This window comes from Gracilinanus agilis, chromosome 6 (assembly GCF_016433145.1).
Source record: "Gracilinanus agilis isolate LMUSP501 chromosome 6, AgileGrace, whole genome shotgun sequence".
NCBI lineage: Eukaryota > Metazoa > Chordata > Mammalia > Didelphimorphia > Didelphidae > Gracilinanus > Gracilinanus agilis.
The window spans coordinates 175996894-176019645 of record NC_058135.1 but is presented as its reverse complement, the minus strand read 5'-3'; the positions used below and the strand labels follow the sequence as shown (position 1 = coordinate 176019645).

The following is a 22752-nucleotide window of genomic DNA, read 5'->3' as shown; positions in this document are numbered from 1 at the left end:
ATCCAAAACCCAAAAAAGTTGAGTTATAGAATCTTAAGAGCCAAAAGAGGCCATAAAAGCCATCCAATCTAACCCACACCCCAAAAAAATCCCTTTTATAATCTACTTGACCAGCATACCAATTCCCCAAGGCAGGCAGTTCTGTTTCTGGATCATGTCCTAACTGGAATTTAAATCCTTTTGCTGCCTACCCCCATCTTCTTGTTCACTCCTCCTCACCACTGGCTTATCTCCATCTTCTCTGCCAGCACAGCCTTGTCAAATGCTTTGCTCAAATCTAGGTAAGCACACATACATATATTTAAAATGCCCTCCCCCGGATTGACAGTCTAATGATACAGTTCAATGATGAAATGAGTTTAATCTACCAAAATTTGTTCTGGAAAAAACTGCTAAGCTCATTGTGAACAATGCTTCCTCTTCCACCTTTGCACGGACCGTTGTTAAACAGTACATCCTAAAATGTTTACTGCAAATCGCCATCAAGCTCACTGCCTTCCTATGGCACATCCCTCCTGAAATCCGAATCATACTCCATTCTTATAAGCCAGGCATTTATTTCCCTAATCTTTTCTTTCTGCTTATGGTGGAGGGCTTCAGTTTCCTACTTTGACACTTCACATTGTTTAGCAATGCTTTCTTTGATTCCTTCTGGCAAGAATCATTAAGGAGAATTAGGAGAAATGGGCAAGAGTATTCATCTGACTTGACAAGCCTTGAGAAGTTCCCCATCATGTCCTGGCTCGTGCCCCATAAGGAAAAAAAGGCCTCCTTCCTGCTTCTTTTTAGTGTGACTAACAGATTTCAGTGCAATGCAGTAGGGAGTCGCCCCTCCAATGAGGGATGCCTTCTGACTGCTTCTTCCCAGATGATTTCTAGCTTGATTGCATCTTTATTCCTTTAAGGACAAGCAGAACCTTCCTCAGAAGCTCTAGTTCTCTGTATGAATGTAATGGACCTCTGTACCAGCAGCAATACAATGACCCAGGACAGTTCTGAGGGATTTATGGTAAAGATGCTACCCACATTCAGAGGAAGGACTGCAGGAGTGGAAACACAGAAGAAAAACAACTTCTTGAACACATGGGTTGATGAGGACATGATTGGGGATGTAGACTCGAAACAACCACACCAATGCAACTATCAATAATATGGAAATAAGTCTTGATCGATGACCCATGTTAAAACCAGTTGAAATGTGCGTCGGCTATTTGGGGGGAGAGGGGGGTTGGAGTGGTGAATAGGAAAGTAAAAGCATGAATTATGGAACCATGGAAAATTTTTCCAAAAAAAAAAAAAAAATTAAAAAAAAAAGTTCTAGTTTTGGGGGGGGGGGTTCAACTCGGTTTTTTGATGAATTAGTTTAAAATGTTATTTTGTTAACTATCATTCAATAAAATAAAATTGGTTTTCTTCATACTCTTTATGTATTTTATTTTTTACATTTCAAAATAATTCTGAAAAGGGATTCACAGCACCAGACTGATGACATACAGAACAAAGGTTGAAGAACCTCCTGCTCCAGTTCTATCTCTTCATTTCAGTAAAAATTCAGTTTATCTTCAGGACAATCATCAGATGACATTTATTAAGTGTCTAGTATATGCCAGATACTGGGCTAAGTGCCGAGGATAAAAAAAAAAAAAAAGGTGAAAGACATTACCTGTCTTCAAGGAACTCACAATCTAATTGTAGATAATAAATATGTACAAACAAGCTATATACAGGAAAAATAGAAAATACTTGAAAGGGGAAAGGCACTAGAATGAAGAGGTGATGGGAAATGGTTCTTGGAGGTGAGGTTTTAATTGGAATGTAGAGAGGTCAGTGGTGAGTGGTGTAGGGAGAGCATCCCGGGCAGGGTGCACAGCTGTAAGTAATGTCCAGAGCTAAGGGACAGAGTGTCGGCTTTGTGGCATAACCAGGAGGCCAGGGTGTCCTTGAATCGAATAGAACATGGCAGAGAGTAAGGCAAGGAGGGGGCCACATCATCAAGGGCTTTGATCCTGGAGTGACAGGAAGCCGCTAGAATTTATGGACCGGATGTGGGCTCTAGAGGCTGAATGGTGGACTGGGCTGAGGCAGGCTGAGCCACCAGAAGGCTATTGCAGTAATCCACGGAGGAGGCCGGACCCCAGGGTGGTGATATTAGAGAAAAGGGGGCATGTTCTAGAGAGACGGCAAAGGGGAAAGGCTGTGGCTATAGCTTGGATAAGGGAAGGTGATGGTGAAACATCCAGGTTAACTCCTGGGTTTGGAGCTGGAGGGAAGGACAGGATGAAGTTGTTGTCCGGAGTAATGAAGAAGGCCACGAAGGTTTGGGGGGAAAGAGGAGTTCTGCTTTGGACACGCTGAATTTAAGATGTCTGGGAGGCAGATGGAGATGTGAGACCAGGTGGGCAGAGATTGGGGCAGGAAAGGTCCACCTGAGAATCATTAGCTGAGAGATGGAGATGACACACAGGGAAGTAGGACAGAGCAGGAGCCTGTGAAATCCCTGTGCTTAGAGGGAGCCATCTGGATGTGGAACAGCAAAGGGGAGAGAAGGATCAGTGAGATGGAAGAACTAAGAGATGGGCATGTCTTGAAAACCTAGAGAGAAGACAGGATCCAGGAGAAGGGAATGAGCCCTGGTGTCAGACAATCGAGGATGGTGAAGACTGAGGAAAGGCCTTTGCATCTGACAACTAAGAAAGTGTTATTAACTCTGGAGGGAGCAGTTCCATGGAATGATTCGGTCAGATGGTCAGGAGGCATTATAAACTGAAGGAAAAAAGTTGAGTTTAGCCACAAAGGGTCAAACAGATACAGGATGACGGCAGAGGAGGGGAGGGATCAAATACGGGTTTTCAAGATAGAGGAGACAGAGAAGTGTTTGAAGGCAGGAGAGAGACTGAAAATAGGTGACTTGGTGAGGACCACTTGGAGATAAGAAGGCTAATGTCATTCACAAAAACAGGGAGGAGCAGGCATGTACTGAGGAACTGGGCGAAGCAACAGCTGAAAGATTCCATCCTCTCCCCCCTGAGTGTGGGCAACAGATTGCTGGAGGGATTTTCTTTCAACTTCTTTTTTTCTAGGCAAAAACCTGTTTTCCCTCATTCCTGTGGTATATTCCTTCTGCTCTCGGCTCATCTCATCCACCGTTTCCCTCCTGCATGGCTCTGCCCTCTAGTCTGTGTTTTCAGGAATCCTGGTCTTGTCACTCTGCTTCCTTTCATTCAAGTTTTCTCCTGTGCTTTCATCATGTTGCGCCCCCTTCTCCCTCCCCCCACCCCCCCGTCCCATCATGCCCAGCGGCCCTCTGCCTTTTGAGGTCATTTTCCTCCATTGACGTCACCCTGCTGAGATACTGGAGGCAATTATTGACTACATTGAGGCCCAGCTCGCTCCTTCCCTTCCCCCATCTGGGCCCTTCAATGTGGCAGCCATCCACACAGACACGGTTAGAGCTCCGCTGAAGGCCACCCCACTTTCCAACATTCTATCATGTGAAATGACGTATGGAGAAGCATTTTGTAAACGAGGGCCATTCTCCACTCCTGCGCCAACATGATCCAGAGCTTAGAAACTCATGTCTACATGACATCTTATTGTTCCATTTCTCTGTCTTTCTCTTCCTAAATTTGTTCTTTGGCCTAAAGAATATATTTTTCTGCTACCTACAAATCTGCGCAGGAATCCTCCACACCCAGCTCTCATCCTTTCTGTCCTCACATCCATAACCAAAAAGCTCTGGTCAGGCACCGACAACTTCAATTCTTCTCCTCTCACTTCTTAATCCACCCTCGCCTGTTGTCTGGCCTGACTACCTCGCTGGAACTGTTCTAGGTCACTGATGACTTTGCTAAATCAGAAAGCCCTTTTCTTTCTCAATCTTCATCCTTCTTGAACATTGCCATTATCACCTCCTGCGTAACTTCTCTGCCAATGATAGACTCAAAAGTCGTCCCCCCACCCCATGTTAGGCTGTATGTGACTGAAGGGTAGATTCTGAGGGGTTTTGTTTTGTCTTTATATCCCCTGAGGCTTGCAGAAGAGCACTTGTTTAAATGCTTAATCATCTGAACTTCAACAAATTCTACATAAAGAATTAAATTTGATAAGGTTAAAATAATTTAACTGGGACTCACTAGTATACTTTTCAAATATTTTCACTTTCAAATTCTCTTAATCCCAGTTTCCATAAATTTTCAGTGAGATAAAAAATACTACAGAATGTGTGAATCATTTTATAGTATCTTAATGCAGTTTATATAAACTTTTTTGCCTATAATATTTCGTATTTAACTAAAGTCTTCAAACAAGCAGCACATACTTTGAGACTTAATCCCCTGATGGGTGTTTAAATTTCATTAACTATTTTGAACCTAAAAATTAAGGCCTAATAAAGATGCAAATTAGAAAACTCTGGAGTGAATATGAAATTAGGTTTTGTCATTAATATACTTAGCAATATTCCTGACACATCCTATTACTATGAACGATAGATATTGTGCTCGCAACCTTTTTGAACGAGTCATGGTCTGAAAATCAAAAGGTTGGAAAAGTTAAAGGCAGTAGTGTATGTAAGTGCCATAACAATCCCTTGCAGACAAAAGGTAATGTTCAATAACCAAAACACCTCCCAAGTACTGGTGCAAGAAAGAAGGAAAAAAACCTCCTTTCTGGTGTTGATTTGATCTTTTTTACCTCCAATGCATTCTAGAAGAATGTGCAGGACACAAGAGATAATGCAAATAGAAACCTGTCATGTGGTTGATGGATTTCTGAGAATCAAGACATTAAAAACTGAATTAAAGGGATGAAAACAAACAATACAGAAAGAAAAAGGCTTGTAAGTTGTTTTCTGAGCTTTTTCTTAACAAACCAAGAGTTATTCACTGGTTGACTCATATGTGCTAACAACTTAAGAATATCAAAAAAAATTTTTAAAGTACATTTGTACAATTCAGGATTTGGAGAGAAGTTACTTTTATTTTACCTTTGTAAATCAATTTGCCTCTCTGCTGGTGCTGCTTTTTTGGCTACATCTTGTAGTTTAGGTGCTTTGGCATTGCTTGCCTCCAGCCCCCCTGGGCTCTCCTGACCACCTGCGGCCCTCTTTCTTCCCCTACCCGCTGCTTTATTTGTCTCGTCATTTTTTGTTGCACTGCTCTGAGATTCAGTCTTGGGCCGACGTCCTCGCCTAGCCTTGGGAGGGGCAGGTGGTCCTGTCTCATCTACTTTTTCTTCTGCTTTCTGTTGGATATTCTCTGCTCCAGAAGCTGTTGCTGTTCTTTTCTTTCCTCGGTCAGTACTGATGTTGCCTTGGGTAGCCTGATCAGAGTTAATCTCCTATAAGAGTCCAAATTAAATCCTGTGAGCATACATAGTCTTCACCTAGTAATCATCTATATTTGAAAGCTACTGAAAAGAAGCTTTTAAAGCAGGTGAAAAAATGCTGGCAGTTGGGTATGAGAGAGAAATTAATAAACATATTTCCACAAAAATGATTACCTACAACGGAAATCCTAAATGTAGTAGAAATCTATTTGAAATAATAAAATGTAGTGAGACTTTTTCCCCTCAGAGACAACATTTTATCTTATTACCTGATTAAGAATAATTTTTATTAAATCTTATGTACCATGGTTCAAAAATAAAAAAGATTAGTGATGTCCGCATCAGACCAATTAAGATAATTATATGTATTGGAAAATACCAGTATATTATTGTGCTGTTTATTAATTTCAAGTTACCCTATTAGCTCCCAGAAAGACGAACAATCATTCCACACCAAATGAAAACTGTAAAAACTCAAAACCCTCACCTACAACACCAAACACACAAAATATTTAAAATGTTGCTGATAAGTTTAAAAGATTTCTCATAAAACATACACCATAACATGTTCTAAAAATATTCCATCTTTGGAATCGGGAAAATGAATCCCTACACATGGAATATATACAATATATGCAGCAAATTACTTTATTGCTTTACACAGTGAATTGAAATGTTCTGAATAGATGAGGTTTTTACCATGTCTGTGCTCTGCTTGACAATTCTCTAGTAAAAAAAATTCAGTTGACAAACTGATGAATTAAGAAGATAATTGATTAATCTTAATGTTAAAGGATTCCCAATGGGAGTTGATTAGAAATGATTAAGTGAAAGATCAATAGGAAATGGCAAAATGAGGATGTAATAAAAAAAATAAGCAGGTGAATTAAAAATATCCCATTTATAAAATTTTGCTTACAAATTATTGAGGAGGAATACCTACAAGGCATAAAGAAGCAAGATATAATGATGTTTTTACAAGCATAGAATTTTGAAGCTTTAAAAACACAAATCTTCATAAGATTTTACAGTTTTATATGTGTATGACCTAATTTTACATAAGTAACTTGTTTGAGGTTAATGGCAAATTCAGTGTACAGTTAAGATGTAATTCCTGGCCCAGTATTTGGGAGGGGTGGAAAGGAAGGTTGGAGCAAGTCACTACTGAATTTTACATCAAAACTGTATTCTGATGTGTTTTTTGTGAGTTGATTTAAGCATTGTATTCTTATTTAATCCCAATTTTTTTTGAATTTTAAATTTATTTATGCACATGGTTCAAAAAAATGAAACAAACAGAAATTGTTCTCTTTTGACATTGGTTTTAAAATTCTGAGTAGAGGTAGTCTCTGAATAAAATAATACCTTTCAACTCTTTAAAATCCCAAAGTACAAAATATAAGATTTTAATAATGTCCCAATGTATAGTTAAGAACTGTTAGAACTTCATATTAATTTTTAATGATCTAAACAGTTGTTTTTCCTCTCCAAAACAGGGGAATTCAAAATTCTGATATTCAGAAATCAGAGGCATTCTTTAGAGCAATAAAACAACTTAGAGCACTTTAAAAAATATAGATAGATATCTGAGGCTAGAGCCAATGAATAAATCTTGGTTTCATTATCTTTGAATCTCAGGAAAAGTACTATAGCAGAACTAGACTATCCATGCTTTAAGGATTAAAAAGTGCATTTCAGATGGGATTCTCACAACTACTCTAAAATGAATCGATGCTAAAAAAAAAAAAAAGAATCCAAAACTGTAACTTCACCATCCTCATTTTGTGAATGAGAAAACTGAGGCTGGTAATGACAGTGATATGCTTGGTCACAAGGCCAGGAAGATGAGAAAAGTTTCAAACTTGGCTTTGAGCTACTATACTAAGTTTGACAGGATTTGGTTCATGAGTTTTGAACTGATATTTATTAATGATGCTGGTCTGTATTTCCCTTGTGTATTTTATTTTTACTTGGGTTGGGTATTAAGAGGTATATTTGTCTTACAAAAGGATTCTGATGGATTACTTTCTCAGTGTGAGTAGAATATGTGTAGGATGGGTACCAACTTGTTCTTTAAAAGTTTGTGAATTCCTTGGGATCAGCTTTTTTCCTTCAGTAATTCTTTTATGGTTATTTCCTTTTCTGAGGTTGGATAATTTACGATCTCTATCTGATCTTCTGCCAGTTTAGGTTATTTTATATTTTTTGAAAGTATTTCTCTATTTCTTTTGTGTTCTCAGTTTTGTTAGCATTTAACTGTGCTTAATAGATTTTGATTATCCTTTTCATTACAAAATAATAATACACTGAAATTTTTTTAACTGTACATCAATGAATCCAGGAGGAGTTGGAATCTATTCTTCTAAGTCAAAACTATGTTTATGACCACTAAAAGTGGGTCATTTACACATGTAAAACCCAGTCGAATTGTGCATTGGCTGTGGGAGGAGGCGGGAGGAGGGGAAGGATAGAACATGAATCCTATAACCATGGATAAATGTTCTAAATTAAATAAAATTTTTTAAATAAAAAAAAAATAATGGGTCATTTATTCATCATACATGTCACTTTTCGATTTCATATTGACAGAATGTTTAGATGCCAACAGAAACGAAGTGTCTACTTCAGCCTAAAGCATTTAAGAATGTATTCATGTTGAATTCTTGTAAAACAGACCGATAGCCTGAAATATATAGCTATTAAAAGAAAAAGTGGCGAAAAATACACATTTTAAAAGGAATAGGCAAAAATTTTAGTGACCTTTGATTAAAAAAATGAAGTAACACTTGGCAGCTCTTACTTCCTGCGGGGAAGAGGGGTGCCACGGAACTGCAGCAACCCTCATGAAGGGAGTGGAAACCTTTACTAACAAAATGAGACAGGAAGCAACAGCTTGCTCACAGATACGGCCTGATCCGGAGCCTAGGTTTGCGCTAAGATCCCGCAGAAGGGAGTCATGAATGGACACATGGTTACCTTATTTTTTACAGGCTCCGTCTTAACTGGTGTGACTGAGATGATTCTAACAGGATTCTCCTCATTTTCACTAACTCCAGTTTCTGAAGCTTCTGAACTTGGTTCCCTGTTAAAGAAAATTAACTAAGAAAACTTTACCACATAAAGCAGAGCATGGATTCTAAAATGTATTTCAATATATAATAATACTAAAACAAAATTCAGACAAAGAATTTTAGAGTTTGTAGGACTTTGGAAATCACAGTGTGATGTGGAACTCCAAAGGCATTAAGTGACTCTTTAGTGTCAGAGCTGGCATTGTAACTCCAGTTTTCTGATTTTTAGTCCATTTACTTTGGACTAAAGTAAGCAACAGATTCATACTTTGTTTTGCCTTAGAAGACATACATTTATATTGTCTATATTAATCATTCAGAAAAGATTAAGCACCTACTGTGTACTTACTAAGTACCAAAGTACACTGTGCTAAAAGCTAGATAATAATGACTGGATAAAAACAAGACAAAAAGTTGGTATTAATGGAAAGGCAGAAAAATAGTCTTAAGTTTTGTATTTTATAAACACAACCATTTGTTTTATGACCCCAAACAGGGTGCTGTCCAAATTGATAAAGTAGTACTCATCTTTATAAACAAAATCCTTAAAAGTTACCTCTTAATCTGTTACTAATGAGTTAGTAAACATTTTTATTTTATTTTATTTTTTAAAAACCTTTACCTTCCTTCTTGGAATCAATGCTATGTATTGGTATACTGGTAAGGCTAAGCAATGGGGGGGTGAAGTGACTTGCCCAGGGCCATACAGCTAGGAAGTGTCTGAGGCCAAATTTGAACCCAGGACCTCCCATCTCTGGGCCTACCTCTCAATCCACTGAGCCACCCAGCTGCCCCCTTAATAAGCATTTTTAATGGAAACTCAAATAGCATTTAAAAAGAAGGTTTTACTGTCAATATTTACTTTAGTGTTAAATATTGCTATGCATACAATAAGCAGTATAATTTATTCAAAACCTTTTTCTTCCAAATTTTTCTTTTAGACTAAAGATAATGTTTCAATATAAGGTAATCAGATTCATGATGATTCTTGTAAAATCAATGGGGATGCAGGATCTCAGTGCACATTAATGGCATTTTTCATAATCTATTTATTGAATACATGCTCTTTTGATTGATCTTATATGCTATGAACAGTATAATTATAGCTGTAAAGTTCAATTACCTGAGACTGATACATCTGAAATCAAGTTTCTACTCATTTTCTTTGTTAGAGACAATGCCTTCATTACATATAAATGTTTCACACAGTATACACTGTATAAAAGTAGCATCTATTCTGTTTCTCCCCCTTTATTACTATTTCACACAAGCACGTTTCCTGAAGGCAAAAGAACACGATTTGATATAGTGCTTTCAGAATAAATCAAGTGACGAACAAAGTCAACAGAAGAAACAAAATAATTAGGAGAAAAATTGCCTTGATCTATTTCCTGTTGAAGGGTTCAGCTCTGAGTTTACATTAATATTGCTTCCAGGTTCTGTTCCTGTGCTTCTGACATAAGGTTTCCTTCCTGTTGCTGATAAAGGCTTGTTCACAGCACCTAGTACTCCAGCAGGTTTTGGCTAAAATGAACATACAAATATATATATAATTTCATTAAAAAGAATAAGTATGTGTTCAGATAACATTTTAAAAAGCCAAATGACTATTTCTATTTTGGAATAAATGGAATGAAAAACAATTCTGGAAAAAAAACCCCGACTGTTCTGATAAACATGGAAGCTATGATAAACATTGCTGTCAGACAAAAATTTATTGATGATCAGTACTGGAATTTTAAATTCCACATTAACATTTACAAATGACACATTGGGGTACTTTATCAGGACAGCAGATATGACAGGTAATTGAGAAAACAAAGAACTAAAATCATCTAATTGGCAATACCTTTCCTGTTAAAAGGAGAACTCTTGTCTCTTCAGAAATATAACTCCTGTCATTACAGAAATCCTGTATTAAAAAGAGAAACAGTAATTAAAAGTGAATATCTCCTTTAATTGATTTATTTTCTTGCCAGCCTTTTATAATTTATTTTGCAAATTAATTGACTTTCTTGCTAACAAACCTGGCATACACAGGACCAATGCACCAAAGTCATCAAAAAGCATTTATTGCATACCTTGAGGTATGACAAGAGATCTGTAAAACCTGACTTCTATATTTACAATTGTCAGAATTTCCTAAATAAGTAAGTTCAGAAGGAATGAAGATAGCTTTAAAAGCGTCATTGTGAATTTTTTAATTACTCAAAAAACACCCTAATATTTCCCCTTTAATTTCTAACCCACTCCCCCAATCCACAACCATAATCCTCTTCAATACTTTTTCGAGAGAAAAACTTCCTCAGGGCCAGGTAGGTGGTTCAGTGCATTGAGAAAGGCCTAGGATGGGAGGTCATGGGTTCAAATCTCATCTCAGATATTCCCTAGCTGTGTGACCCTGGGCAAGTCACTTAATCCTCATTGCCTAGCTCTTACTGCTCTTCTCCTTGGGAACTATTACCAGTACTGACTTCAAAGTGGAAGGCAAAGGTTTTAAAAAGAAAACAAGTAAACCATTCTTTGATGAAGTCTTCCCTAAAGTTAATACCCTACCTATGTCTTTCTTAATGTTTCATCAGTACTTAGAAATTGTTCTGAGAGAAGTGTGGATCAATGGTATAGATTAGGGGTAAATGACCTCAATAAGCTAGTGTATTCAATAAACCCAAAGATCACAGCTTTTGGGACAAGAACTCACTATTTCACAAAAACTGCTGGGAAAATTGGAAAATAGTATAGGAAAAATTAGGTTTAGATCAACATTGCACACCCTGTGCCAAGATAAATTCAAATTGGGTAAATAACTTAAATATAAAGAGTGAAATCATAAATAAATTAGGTGAACAAAGAATAATATACCTGTCAGATCTATTGGAAAGGAAGACCAAGCAAGAGGTAGAAGACATTACAAAATGTAAAATGACTGATTTTGATTATATTAAAGTTTAAAGTTTTTGTACAAAGAAAAGTAATGCAACCAAAATGAGAAGGAAAGCAATAGACTGGGAAATCAATTAAAAAAAAAAAAACAAAACCCTTACCTTCTGCCTTAAGAGTCAATATTGTGTGTTGGTTCTAAGGCAGAAGAATAGTAAGGACTAGGCAATGGGCGTTAAGTTACTTGCCCAGGATCACACAGCAAGTAAGTGTAAGAGGCCAGATTTGAACCCAGGACTTCTTGTCTCTAGGCCTGACTCTCAATCTACTGAGCCACCCAGCTGGGCCTGAAACCTATCTATTTTATATGATGGGCTTCATTTTGCTATAAAATGCAGTGTGGCATTTCAGAATTACCAAATAATAGTTTTTGTTAAATACTAGTATTTTTCAACAAAGAAAGAAAATTAAGGCTATGTGCCAGAAAATGGAATGCAAATATAATGAACTTCTCTACTAGCAGCAATGCAATGATCCAGGACAATCCAAAGGAACTTATGAAAAAGAACACTATCCACATCCAGAGAAAGAACTGTGGGAGCAGAAACACAGAAGAAAAACATACAATCGATTATGTTCTTTGATGGAGATATAATTAGGGTTTTGATGTTAAAAGATCACTCTATTGCAAATACGAATAACACGGAAACAGATTTTGAATAATAATATGTGTATAACCCAGTGGAACTGCTTGTCAGCTTTGGATATGTGTGTGTGTGTGTGTGTGTGTGTGTGTGTGTGTGTGTGTGTGTGTGTGAAGTCATCAATCATGTAACCATGGAAAAAATATTCTAAATTTAAAAGGGGGGGGGAGAAGAAATAAAACTTGGCCTTCTGAAAACACTTTCTTAGTTTAATACCTTAGAGAGAGAAAAATGAATGTGGATGAAGAAGCAAAAAAATTTACTAGGATCAAACAATTAACTAAGTTAAAAATGTCAGTAGAATAAACATCTTATTGGTCCTTATGTGGAACTAACTTATCCAGCAACTTCAAGAGTCTGGAGGCAAGATGAGGAAAAAAGAACATCTGAAGAAAAGGCCCCTTAGATTTTTTTTTTTTAATGTTCCAAATGTGATGAATTTATTTTACTTTGATGCAAAACCAAAGCTTTCACTATAGCACAGAGACCAATTTGATAAAAGGTCATGAAGGGGGCAGCTGGGTAGCTCAGTGGATTGAGAGCTAGGCCTAGAGACAGGAGGTCCTAGGTTCAAATCCAGCCTCAGACACTTCCCAGCTGTGTGACCCTGGGCAAGTCACTTGACCCCCATTGTCCACCCTTACCACTCTTCCACCTATAAGTCAATACACAGAAGTTAAGGGTTTAAAAATTAAAACAAAAACAAAAACAAAAACAAAAGGTCATGAAAAAGTGGTGTAGGACATGCAGAAAGTGATGTATAAACTGGAGGATCAGGTAATTTCCTTTATAACATGACACTACACTGTCGTTGAAGAACAAATTTAAATAACACTAAAAGAATGAACTGAAATGTGGCACAAACATTACAACTTCCATGCCTTCCTTCAAATATCTCTCTTGTAATAGACTCGAAAACCTCAAGACTTCACCGTGGTGGTGCTACAACAATTCTTTGGAAGAATAAAAAATTCACATTGTGGAAATTTCACAGAAGAATATTAAGGCCAAAACAGAGTGGGTTCATTTCTCTTCATTTCCAGGGATAGATCTGATACGTTACTTTAAAACTATATTAAGCTTTCAATATTCAAATCCTAACCCAACTTTATGACCTTCTGCATTGAAGTTTTTTTCATCAATTAAAGCTGACAGCATTGATTTTACACCGGCTCGGAGTGTCTGAGTATAACCAAGTCCAATAAGGCTGGCATTATTCACTTTACCACATGTATATGCAGCTGGAAGTCAGCACCTTTATAACCCAGGGCAAAATTATTTTGAGATAGTTTGGATTTGGCTGTATCAAAACTCATCTGCTAGCCAGCAAGCCCAACCTTCATAAGCCAATACAGACCAGCTAGGCATAGATGGCTGGTCCAGAGTGTTATAGAATAAATAGGAAGTATATGAAGGGCTGCTAATCAATCAGGCTTGTACTTGAAGGCACTGGGTTGTATCAACTGGGTCTTTCAGGAAGGGAGGCTGTCTCTACAAAATAAGATGAATTGGATCAGGATTGTATGGATCTTGGCTGAAGGTTTCATTCAGCCCCCAGCTGTTATTCTAAGCTCCCTAGAGGGGAGGAGTAAAGGGCCCCTCCCTCCTGGAGAACAAATCCCAATGGACATAAAGAGGGAACTAACCCACTTCCTGCCAAAGATGGATGCCTGGTTTAGCACTCAAGAAATAAAGGAAAGTTGTTCTTCCTCTCCAGCCCTTACCCTAGTTAATGGTTCAATGTTTCACCAGAAGCTCTTTGTATATAAGCCAAAGGGGTTTATTAAGGTTAAGGGTAAACTGAGGGGAAAAGGGGTTGAGGTCTGGTAACTGCTGCTAGGGGAGAAGCTGGTGCTGGGAGAGGGTCACAGAAGAGGGGGTCAGACTGAGGGAGGCCCGCTCCCTCAGTCAGGGATATTTTCACTGCCCTGAGGTAATACGGTTTGGCAGATCTCTAGATGAGGTGATGGCTTGGTTTTTGATTGTCCCTGCCTGCCTACAGAAGCTAATTCCCCCAATCTCCACCCACCAAAATACCCTCCTCCCAGGGAATAGGAGGATATCAAGGGAGAGGTCTAGGGAAATCAGGCAAAGTCCAAAAAGCCCCAAAGGCAAAAGGCCCCTCAGTTGGTTCTTCGGGAATATCTATACCCCCAGGCTCCAATGGTTTTGCCTTGAGGCCTGGGTCAACATTCTATTCCTTCCAACTGTCAGGGTTGCTACAGTTGGTTTGCAAAAGCAAGAACTTTTGCTGCAACCCTGCATTACAATCTACACATTTGTCTTTTGGAAATTTGCACCTTGCAACATTTCCTGGTTCATAAGATCTTGAGGAATTCTCTTACACTAAACTAAACTACAACTATGCTCTTATCCCAAAGTCTCTGCAAAATTAAAAAGGGGTTTCTAACTCCTAATCTATGCTAATACAAATCTAAGCTAAAAACTAAAATGGGTTATGGGAAAGGCATAGGAAAGAAATGGGGATTTAAGTTTTGCAAAAATTTTGAACAGAAAGGAAAAGCAGATTATATAGCAGTCTTAAAGCTAACATTTGCTAACTAAAACAAAGTAATAAATTCTATCTATGTACTTTTCTAATTTAATGAACTAACAACAAAGTATCAAATAAAAAATTTCTGCAAGCTTCTAAATTATAATTCATTTTCCTAAAGTTAGTATATCAATACGTTAGTACACTTATGCCTATGTTAGAAGTGCTAGTAAGAATAAGTAAGCCTAATCCTATTTATAAGTCCTTTTGGTTAAAACCATAGACTTAAGCTATGTACAATATTTACAAAGAAAATTAAGAAAATTCTGACCCTGTTCTAACTTATCAGACTAACTGTCCCTGTGTATTAGTAAAACTTATTGCTAAGGATTAGTAAGAAAAATTATATATTTACATTTTTTTTTTAGAAATGTCAGATGGGTTTGAGTAGAATGTGTCTGAACCAAAGTAAGAGGAAACTCTATGCTAAGGCAGACAAACCCTTCTCTCTTAAAGTGTAAGTTTAATATTTCACATGTAGATGTGACATCAGAGAATGTCTTATATGTTGTCCAGTGTGACCTACCCATGTAATGAAGTGTTACATACTTACTCCACCTGAATTCTTCTGCAAATTGCATGAACTGCATGGATAGAATCTAAAGTGTTGGGTGCAGTGAGAATTCTGATGGGTGTAAGTTGTGTTCTCCAAGTGCATGGTCCAACGCAGATCCGATGCTCCTCTTCACAGTGCGGTTGTCCTATACACCGATTGTGTATCAGGTCACAGATGTCCTTTGTAGTCCTCGGGGTTGCTGTCCTTGCAATAATCCATGAAGTCAGCAACGCCTCCCTTGTGTCATATATCACTTACATGCTTGTCAACTTGCACAGGAACTGATGTTCTGGTGTGCTGACTTGTGTCACGAACAAAGTTGAATTTCCATGAAACATGATTAATCTTTTCTTTCTTTTTTTACTTGCGGTTAAATAAAGATGATTATAGGTAACAAGGAGTTCGTCAAAATGTCTTTTGTGCTTTCATTTATTTGTCAATGTCACTGTGTAGGTCTTGGACTGTTTGAAAATGTGATGTGTCTTCTGCCGCTGATTCTTCTTCATTGTCATGATGGTTTATGGATGTTTTTTCTAAGTTGTAATTGAGTTTGGGACAATCATTTTGGTGTAAAATTTGGTTTAATATCTGGCTGCTCACTGGCTCTTGATCTAATTCTGTTTCTGATTCTTGTTCTGATTGCTGCTCCGATTCTGTGGGCTGTGGACTTATTTAGCTGGCTGGTTGGTGCTAATTGATCTTTGTGCTGCATGATGACTGGGTCTTGTTGTTGTTGTTGGGACATCTTTTGCTGGCTTGACATGAGTGACATGGAACCAAGGATCCCTCCCTTTAACCTTGATAGCACTAGGAGTTGTCAAGATTAATTGGAACGGACCATGCCACTTAGGTTTTAACACAGACTTCCTAGTGAAGTTTTTGATGTAAACATAATCTCCAGGTTGGAAGTCGTGCAGACTAAAATCAAAGGGAACTCTTTGATGTATCAAGCCTAGTTTATGAAGTTGGTTTAAGCTCTGTTTGAGTAATTTAATGTACTTGTACAGCTAGTATTCCATACCCAGATGTGACAGTTTATGGATGCTTTGAGGTGACTTGCCATGGTAAGGTGGATGCTCATATAACATTTCAAATGGTGATAAGTAAATTATGCTATTGGGTTGGCATCTAAGATGGAACAGTGCCAACGGTAATGCATCAGGCCATTTCATATGTGATTCTGCACAGATTTTAGCTACTAAGGTCTTCGAAGATTGAATCACTCTCTCAATCTGCCCACTTGACTGTGGTCTGTATACAGCGTGAAGATGTTGCTTGATTCCTAAGGTCTCATATACTGTAGCTAAAATCTTGTTCGTGAAGTAAGAACCAGAATCTAAGGCAATGTGTACTGGAATAGAGATTCTGGGTATTAATTCTCTCAGTAAGACTTTCACAACAAATGCTGATGTATTGCATCTGGCTGAGAAAGCTTCTGGCCATTTGGTTAATCTATCCATTATCACTAATGCATATCTGTAACCCTGAAACCTTGGATGGTGATGTAATCGATTTGTAAGCATTCAAAAGGTGTATAGGTTAGTGGTTTGCCTCCCAGACTTTGGACTTTGGTAACTGTCTTGTTGAATTGCATACAAATTCTGCACCTCTAAGAAACTCGCATTGCAACTTCATATATGCCCTTTGCATTCCAATACTTGGTTATAGAATCTGCCAGGCCCAGACTTCCATAATGCCCTTTTTGGTGTAATGTATTGCAGAAGGTGAAATACAGGGATCTAGGCAACATAGGTTTTCCATTTGCCCCCAGCCAAACTCCTTTAGCTAAGTATGCACCATGATGTTTCTTCCACTTCTTCACTTCCTTTGGGGAGTATGCGTTTTTGAGATCACCTTTCTCCACCAAAGTTAAGTTTAGAATTGTAAGTGGTCCACATCTCACCCCAAATTTGGCTGTAATGTCTGCATATCTGTTCCCTGATTCCACTGACCCTTGAGTTTCAGTGTGGGCCCGACGATGAATTACAGATACTTGTGCTGGTGGTTGGAGTGCATCTAACAACTGATTTATTAAATATCCATATGCTATCTGCTTGCCATTGGATGTTATGAAGTCTCAGTTCTTCCAAAGTTTACCAGAATGATGCACCACTCTGAAAGCATACCGGGAATCGGTAAAAATGTTAGCCTTCCAGTTTTTGGCAAGCTTCAGAACATGTATCAATCTAATTCTGCCCCTTGAGCACTCAGAGTTGATGGCAATGATGAGTACCAGAGGGTTTCAGAAGCTGATACTACAGCTGCCCTGGTAAATCTCTGTCTACTAGGTATGATGACCCATCTGTGAACAATGTCATATCAGGATTTTCCATGGGCTTATCATATAAATCTTCCCTTGTTTTTTGCATGGTGTTAAGTGCATCCTCACAGATGTGTAGGCTTTCTCCTTCTAGAGGTAAATCTGGGATCAGTCACAAGATTTAAGTTTCTGAACCGGTGAAATGAAATGTTTTCATTAGCCAACAAGATTGCTTGGGGTTGTGATAGTCTTTGGGAAGTGAATGCTTGAAGTGTGGTGTTTCTTAGAGTAGATTCCGCCTGGAAAATACTTTCAGCTCATCCCCTAATACCAAGGAAGATGCTTTTCTAATCATGATGGCCACAGCAGCAATAGCTCTCAAACAACTTGGCATTCCACAGATCACTGAATCTAGTTTTAAGCTGTAATAGGCAACTGGTCTTAGGGTATTCCTGAATGAATGTGTGAGAAGACTAGAGGCTATCCCTTTGTCCTCATGTACATAGAGGAGGAATGGTTTGTTATGATCAGGGATCCCCAGGGCTGGTGCTGATAGAGTGAGTGATTTTAGTTTCTCTATAGCATGTATATGGTCTTTAGATAATTTTAACAGTTCTGGAACTTCCTTCCTGGTTAGCTCTATCAGAGGTTTAGAGATGAGAGCATAACCTGGAACCCAGTTTCTACAGAAACTCGTTATTCCTATGATTGCCCTGAGCTGTCTCTTGGTCTTAGGTAAGCTCAACCTCTGTATATCTTGTGTGCTCTTTTGGGAAATCCTTCTGGAGCCCTTTTCAGAGATGAATCCTAAATAATCGACTTTTTTCCTCACAAATTTAAGCTTTGATCTGGAAATTTTATGGCTCCTTTTGCCTAGCTGTCTGTATAGCAGACTTCAGCAGATGGTGACATTAGCAGGATATCATCAACATAACATATCATCTTGCTGTCTTGGAAAGTGATGGACTCAAGGTCTCTGCAAAATTTGGCAGAAGACCTAAGCTGAATCTGAAAAAACTTGGGGCAAACAGGTCCATTAGGATGGATTTGCCCTCCCATGTGAAGGCAAACAGCTTCTTGCTGTCTCTGTGCAAGGGAATAGAGAAGTATGCAGAGCTCAAGTCCAGAACGGTAAACCAAGCAGCTTCACGTGGTATGACTGCTATGATTTGTGATGGACTTGGTACCAAGGCATAGGTCTTTTGCACATGGTCATTAATAGCTCTGTGGTCTTGTACTTAACGCCATTGAGTCTTCCTATCAGGAGATAGTTTGGCTTTCTTCACAGGCATGATTGGGGTGTTGTATTGTGAGAAACCATATCGTAATACCCTGCTGCAATAAATTCTCTATGATGGGCTTCACTCCCTCTATTGCCTCTTGGCTTAGTGTGAACAGAGAAATTCTTGGTGGTAAAACTTCTTTTGCCTATATTCTTACTGGTGCTGCAGACAAAATCCTGCCCACCTCATTAGAATTTTTAGCCCATACATAATCAGGAATGTCATCAGGAACTTCATAGATGTTATCACTTTGTTGATAAGTTGTTTCCTCCACTACATGGGTCTAAAAAGAAAAGGGTGGTGTTTCAGAGATCTCTTGGGTAGGTGGAGCAAGATCTGCCCATCCGGTTGGCATTGGATGGTGGCAGCCAATTTACACAAGAGATCCTGCCCCACAAGTTCGAAGGACACAATGGCATCAATAAAAAGGTGTGCTCGAGAGTCAGAGGGCCAAATTTTATCATATTTACTTTTAGCTTTTGGACTTGTTAAGCTATCCCAGAAACTCCTCTCACTCTCAAAGTACCCTGATATTGGCATCCTTCGGGTGCCTCGCACAAAACAGAACAAGTTGCACCAGTGTCGAGCAGTCCATCATAACATATTGCCCCAATTTCTAAGGTAACAAGGGGTTCCCCATTACTGTTGGACTTCACTGGTACTAATAAAGAATCCTCAGTTTTATTTGTGCAACTTGGTTTCAATCCAGTTACCTGTATGGTCTTTTGCAAGCATTTCTTCAAGTCTTGCTTGTTCAGTGACATCTAAACCTGAACTTCCGTTAGCACCCTCAGGCAAGTCTGGTTTAAAAGAGTTATCAGTACAGAATGCAGGTGTAGAGAGCAAGCTCTCTGTATCATTGAGAGCTAGAGAATCTGTAACCTTGGTTACTAGCTGTGCAGAGCTTATGGAATCTTCATGTTGGCTTTTGCCAACAGCCATAGATGGTCGGTCCAGAGAAATCAATGTCAACATTTGCACCAAGACTGAAACAGTCTTGTCTATAGGAGGCCTTTAATTTACCACTCTTCTTGCCTGTGTTTGGTACAAATATGGTGTCAAGAGTCAGCTTCAAACCCTCAGCCAATTTATTTTCCATGCTGATTTCTGTCCCCAGGGTATTGCCTGTGTTCCATTTCTGAATGAAGGTAAGCCCATAATCACAGATCTTGTACGTTGTTTCCAAGTTACCTAAAGCTTTCCCTGTATCAGTATATGAATGATCTAATGTGGAAAATTCCACTCCAATGGAAGACTTGGTTCTAAGATCAATTTTAACCATACCAAACTCATATCCTTTGTTGAAGACATCCTTGGCAGCCTTTCCTAGGTCACAGTAAGTTGGTGTGGTACACATTTCTTCTCTGACTGAGAAGCCACTCTCTCTTCACCAGGGCAAAGCTGAAGGTCCCCCTTAGATTTTAAACGAGGGTCAACACACTTGTCTAAAGTTTAAGTGTACTTGAGGGAGAAAGATGTGGAAGTTCTGTGAAGAGATGTCTCAAGTTTAATCTCAACTCCACCACCATATGCTTGTTTACCTGGCTTTCTAATGCACAGATTTGACACAGCAAGTGAAGGGTGTTTGGGCTGTGGGGAGCTAAACACATGGGAAGCACGGCCTAACAGAGCTGACAGGAAAGGCTACAGAGAAACTTTACAAGAGCTGAAAGACGAACAAGAGTCTGTGGCGAGGTTGTGTATGAAAGAAACAGCCCACTCCTTAGTAGGCTGGGAAGCCATTGTAATTTTATGACATAAATGAATGAAGTTAGATTTTCATATTGAGATCCCTGTGTCATTAATAAAATATTACAATATGCTATATCTTAAGAAATCAAGGAAAAACATGATAAAAAATGAATGTTTTCCATCTGTAGGGGAAAAAAATTTTTTTTAAGTGTTATATATGTGAATGGGTACAATTGCATGAGAAAAGGGTTTGGAATTCTAATTCACAAAAAAGTACTAAACAGGGAGTAGCTGGGTGACTATGGATAAGAGAATCAGGCCTGGAACCTGAAAGTCCCGGGGGTTCAAGTGTATCCTTAGATGAATCTTAGCTGTGTGACTCTGGGCAAGTCACTTAAACGCCTCTCACCCCACCTTGCCTCGTCCTTACTGCTTTTCTGCCTTGGAATCAATACATAGCATATACACTAAAGTTAAGGGTTTAAAAAAATTAATAAACAATGTCTATACAATTTAACCAAGTTATTTAGCCACTAGTCATCTAAGCAAAAGAGATCAAAGAAATGGTAGAAGGTATATATATATAGTATATAGTATATATATATAGTATAGTATNTGGAATTCTAATTCACAAAAAAGTACTAAACAGGGAGTAGCTGGGTGACTATGGATAAGAGAATCAGGCCTGGAACCTGAAAGTCCCGGGGGTTCAAGTGTATCCTTAGATGAATCTTAGCTGTGTGACTCTGGGCAAGTCACTTAAACGCCTCTCACCCCACCTTGCCTCGTCCTTACTGCTTTTCTGCCTTGGAATCAATACATAGCATATACACTAAAGTTAAGGGTTTAAAAAAATTAATAAACAATGTCTATACAATTTAACCAAGTTATTTAGCCACTAGTCATCTAAGCAAAAGAGATCAAAGAAATGGTAGAAGGTATATATATATATAGTATATAGTATATATATAGTATAGTATATAGTATATATATAGTATAGTATATATTATATATATATATAATATATATATAGTATAGGATTTTTAGTACAAAAATATTCATAAGATATTTTTGTGGTGATGAAAATAAAGAAACTAAGGAAATGCTTATCAATTGAGGAAATTTTATGGTATATGAATATAATGCAATATTGTACTTTAAAAAAATAGACGATTCCAAAAAGACATGGCAATATATGAACTGATAGTGAAACAGAATTATTTATACTACAACATCAATATTCTAAAAATAAGAACATTTTGTTTTTTTTTTTTTTGTTTTTGTTTTTTTAAAACCCTTAACTTGGCTCCTTGGTGGAAGAGTGGTAAGGGTGGGCAATGAGGGTCAAGTGACTTGCCCAGGGTCACACAGCTGGGAAGTGGCCATCTTTAGCCTGGCTCTCAATCCACTGAGCTACCCAGCTTCCCCAAAATAGGAACATTTTAAGACTTTTATGAGTTGATTAAGAATGAAATGAGCAGAGCTAGGAGAATCATTTATTTAATAACAACAAAGTAATAGCAACTTTGAAAGTTGTAAGAACTATGATCAATACAAGCTACTCACGAAGGCAGAATAATAAAACAGAGAGGTGGCAGATTTAGGGTAGAGAACTGGGACACATTTCTGTATCAGCCATTGAGGAAATGTGTTTTAATTACCTATGTATATATGTTACACGAAATTTCGTTTCTCCCTCCCCTAATGAGATGAATGTTATTAGAAGGGAAGGAAAACCGACTACAGATAAATTTTTAAAAATATAGGTGAGGGGGATGTTAGAGGTGTGAAAAGTTGACTGCACTTTCAATTGAGATCACTATATTTTTAGTTAACTATTTTACTTTGTTACAGGTGTAAAAGGGAATTAATCCCATTCATCTAATTTAACTGCAGATCCAGAGGTCCTTTCATCATGGAGATGTGTAAAGATATACCAGCTCATAGTGAAAGGAAGTAGAAACCAGAGAGACAGGAAGTGAGGTAAGAAGGGTTTAGAAAAGGCCAGCAAGAGGCCTGAAGGGGCTTGTTGATCTTTTTTGGATTGGGAGGTAGTTGGTAGTTGATCATTGGTGGTTGGTTGCTGGTGGTGTGGATTGGTGATTAGTTGGTGGTTGGTTTGCTGGTAAGCTGAGCTGGAGAATCAGCTGAACTTTTTCTATAGGCAGTTATAAGTAGTTAGTTAGGAATTAGGCAACCTTTTGCCTATATTTTCCTCCTTTTAACTGTATTCTCATTAAAACTAAAATTGATAGGGTTCCGGGTTAAGATGGTGGCAGAGTAAAAAGCAGCTGCTTGACATCTCCTAACCCACGCATATAGGACTCTTCAAGAAGACATAAAAACAAATCTGGAGGAAAGAAGGGACCCCACAACAGGGCGCAGCGTTGAAGGTACGTGGAATCGGGGCATTTCCATGCTATAAAG

At 38.2% G+C, this 22752-nt stretch overlaps 1 protein-coding gene and 1 pseudogene across 1 annotated transcript in view; both read right to left on the bottom strand.

Annotated features, from left to right (window-relative positions):
* Positions 1 to 4980: 4980 nt before the first annotated feature.
* PDS5A (PDS5 cohesin associated factor A) overlaps positions 4981 to 22752 on the bottom strand; it is a 204231-nt gene continuing 186459 nt past the window's right edge. Inside the window, exons 28-31 of the mRNA XM_044680438.1 lie at positions 10246 to 10308; positions 9775 to 9920; positions 8302 to 8407; positions 4981 to 5337 (exon numbers count right to left, since the gene is read on the bottom strand). Coding sequence (XP_044536373.1) covers positions 4981 to 5337; positions 8302 to 8407; positions 9775 to 9920; positions 10246 to 10308 — 672 coding nt within the window. The remainder of the gene's footprint in view (positions 5338 to 8301; positions 8408 to 9774; positions 9921 to 10245; positions 10309 to 22752) is intronic.
* On the bottom strand, positions 13064 to 20000 carry LOC123251230 (annotated as a pseudogene).